The 2,948-nt window shown below is 58.6% G+C and overlaps 1 protein-coding gene across 2 annotated transcripts in view; it reads left to right on the forward strand.

The window, feature by feature from the left end:
- The window catches only part of LOC104912979 (C-factor-like), a 100,247-nt gene extending 98,552 nt beyond the window's left edge, over window positions 1-1,695 (forward strand). Inside the window, exons 1-5 of one of the 2 annotated variants that reach the window (XM_010717865.2) lie at window positions 7-101; window positions 261-448; window positions 765-923; window positions 1,045-1,164; window positions 1,488-1,695. In XM_010717865.2, the coding sequence (XP_010716167.1) occupies window positions 365-448; window positions 765-923; window positions 1,045-1,164; window positions 1,488-1,601 (477 nt within the window). In that variant the 5' untranslated portion in view covers window positions 7-101; window positions 261-364 and the 3' untranslated portion in view covers window positions 1,602-1,695. Of the gene's footprint in view, window positions 1-6; window positions 102-260; window positions 449-764; window positions 924-1,044; window positions 1,165-1,487 lie in introns of those variants that run through there. The other variant, XM_019619651.2, reaches the window with a different exon arrangement.
- The last annotated feature ends 1,253 nt before the right edge of the window (window positions 1,696-2,948 follow it).

Here is a 2,948-nt window from a genome sequence, read left to right on the forward strand (position 1 = left end):
GAGCAGATCAGAGTGGATAAGTGGAGCTCACACCCGCTGTCTTCTACAGGAGCTGCAGAAATTGGCCTCCAAGCACCCCAACCTGGTCATCGTCCCGCTCGGTAGGTGACACAGCTGTAGCACAAGGTGCCTCCCTGGGCTCCCCGCTCTGCCAGCACTGCGTCCTCCCACATCCCTGGTGCAGGGCTCTGTCCCAGCACCGTGCCTGCTGGCAGACACCGAGGGCAGCGGGCTCTCACCTCCCCACCTCGCCTCTGCAGAAGTCACCGATCCCGCCAGCATCAAGGCGGCCGCAGCCAGCGTCGGGGAGCGCCTCAAGGGCTCGGGGCTGAACCTCCTCATCAACAATGCTGCTGTTCTGAAGATGAACTCACTTGACACCGAGACACTGAAGGACATGGCCGAGTTGTACACCACCAACACCATTGCACCCCTGCTGCTCAGCCAGGTAACGTGCTCACCCACAGCTCCAGGAACGTCCCTGTCCTGAGGCCCTGGGATCCTCTATGGCAGAAGGATGGGGCCGGTGGGACAGAGCCCTGCTATGCTCTTGTGCTGATGTCAGGCCTGGTGCGCCTGAGCTGCTCTGAGAAGCTGTGGGACAGGGGTTGGTGCTGAGGAGCTGGAATCTGGGGCAGGGGAGGGGGTATGGGGATGAGGAAAGAGGAAGATGGCTGCCAATGGTGCTGGTGCCAGCACTGCTGCCGTGGAAGGAGTTGGTCCTGTCCCCTGTTTGTGGAACTCTGATTCTCCCCTCCCCACAGGCGTTCCTGCCCCTGCTGAAGAAGGCAGCCCAGGGGAGCCTGGGCTCAGGGATGAGCTGCAGCAAGGCAGCCATCATCAACATTTCCAGCATTGGGGGATCCATTTCTTCTCTCACTGGTTGGGATATAATGGAAATTGTCTCATACCGCTGCAGCAAGGTATGGCCAAACACTGTGGAGGGAAAATATCCTTCCTCTCCCATGCCAAGCCATGGGATCTGCATGTGTCCCCATGCTGCACCTTTTCATCCCCACCTGATCCCTGTGCTCTCTCCCACAGGCTGCTCTGAACATGCTCACCAGGTGCCAGTCCATGGGGTACCGGGAACACGGCATCCTCTGCGTCACTTTCCATCCTGGATGGGTGCAAACAGACATGGGGAGCGCAGCCGGACTCCCGGTAGGAGCTTCCCCTACCGCTGGGTGCATCCACAGCCTGTGCTGGTTTCCCATGGGAGGCTGCTGTCTCCCGGAGCCCTGCCCCAAGACCCCCTCAGGGGGCCGCTCCCTCAGCACCATGGCAGCTCTCCCTGCCCTGGGACCCCTGCGCAGCGCCAGCCCTGGCTCCCGGCAGCCCCACCGCCCGCCTTCCCAGCTCTCACCCTCCTGCCAGGGCTCTGCTTCCCCCTCGGCCCAGCCGCTGCCTTCCCGCAGCCGGGCTCCAGGGCACAGCCTGGGCAGCCCTTGGGCACACACGCCCGTGTTTCTCCCTCTGCCCTGCAGCCCCCGCTGACGGTGGACGCGAGCGTAGGAGGGATGCTGAAGGTGCTCTCCAAGCTCTCCGAGAAGGACAGCGGGACCTTCCTGGACTGGGAAGGGAACGTGGTGGCCTGGTGAGGTGCTGGCCCGGCCTCCTGCCTGGATCCTGGCACTGGCCCTCTGCTGCTGCCAAACCTGTGTTTCACCCTCAATAAACCCATGTCTGACAACAGCAATGCTCTTGGCTCTGACTTTGAGCACAGCAGGCTCTGATGCACACTGAGATCTCATGGAGAGAAGCCACTTCCCAGGGGTGTTCCTCATCCGTGTGCATCAGCACCCTCTGCTCCTAGTCACAGTCACTTTCTGGAATCTCCATTAGAGACAACTGTCACTTCTGGATGTGCCCCTTTATGGAGTGAAGGAAGTTGAGATCAGACTCTGTCTCCAAGGATGTGGGCTGCCCGGGGCAGGAATGGCCAGGATCTGCCCAACACAGCTACCTCAACTGCGCCCAGGCAGTCCGGGACACAAAGCTGAGAGCAGTCACTGCAGGCACAGTTGGGGTGCAGGGTGCTGCATGCTGGGGTTGGGAATGGAGAGTGCTGCCTATGTCCCTGGGTGGCTGCTGGCGACATGGGGGCTCAGCTGGTGTCACCTGGGCAAGCAGTTGCCTTCCCAGTCGAGGAGCGTGCCAGAGGTCTCTTATGCATGTGTCCTTCAAGAGGCTGCCCAGAGCCACAGGGACTCCTGCACACTGTGCTCCACCATCACTGCGTCTGCTGAAGGGCACAAGGACCTGTATGACCACTGTGGCCCAGGGTGGGCAGAGAGAGCTGAGGGGTCCAACCAGGCTGGAGTTTTGACTCAAGGTATGCAAGGTTTTGACCTTCAAGTTCACGAGTCCAACCTCATCTACAAAATCCCATCACTAAACTGTGTCCCCAAGTGTCACATCCACACATCTCTTCAATGTCTCGGTGATGGGGAATCCACCACTTTCCTGGTCAGGCCGTTCCAATGTTTGACAAAACTTTTCCATGAAGAAATTCTTCTTAATGTCCAACAGAAACCTCTTGAACACAACTGGCAGCTGTCCTATTACTCGACACCTGACAAAAGAGGCCAACATCTCATTCCTGAAGTCATCTTTCAGGAAATTGTAGGGACCTACGAGGTTTCATCTCTGTCTCCACTTCTCCAAACCAAACAAGCCTCATACCCTCTGTGTCTCCTCATAACTCCTGTTTTCCAGTCCCTGCATCTGCTTCATTGCCCTTCTCTGCACTCACTCCGGCAACTCAAGATCCTTCTGGCAGTGAGGGGCCCAAAACTGAACCCAGCATTTGACATGCAGTCTCACCAGTGCCACGTACACTGGACAGTCACTTCCACACTCCTCTTGGCCATACTATTTCCAGTGGAGGTCAGGAAGCCCGTTGGCCTTCTTGCCCATCTGGGCACACCTCTGCCTCGTGTTCAGCC

Source organism: Meleagris gallopavo, chromosome 13 (assembly GCF_000146605.3).
Source record: "Meleagris gallopavo isolate NT-WF06-2002-E0010 breed Aviagen turkey brand Nicholas breeding stock chromosome 13, Turkey_5.1, whole genome shotgun sequence".
Lineage (NCBI taxonomy): Eukaryota > Metazoa > Chordata > Aves > Galliformes > Phasianidae > Meleagris > Meleagris gallopavo.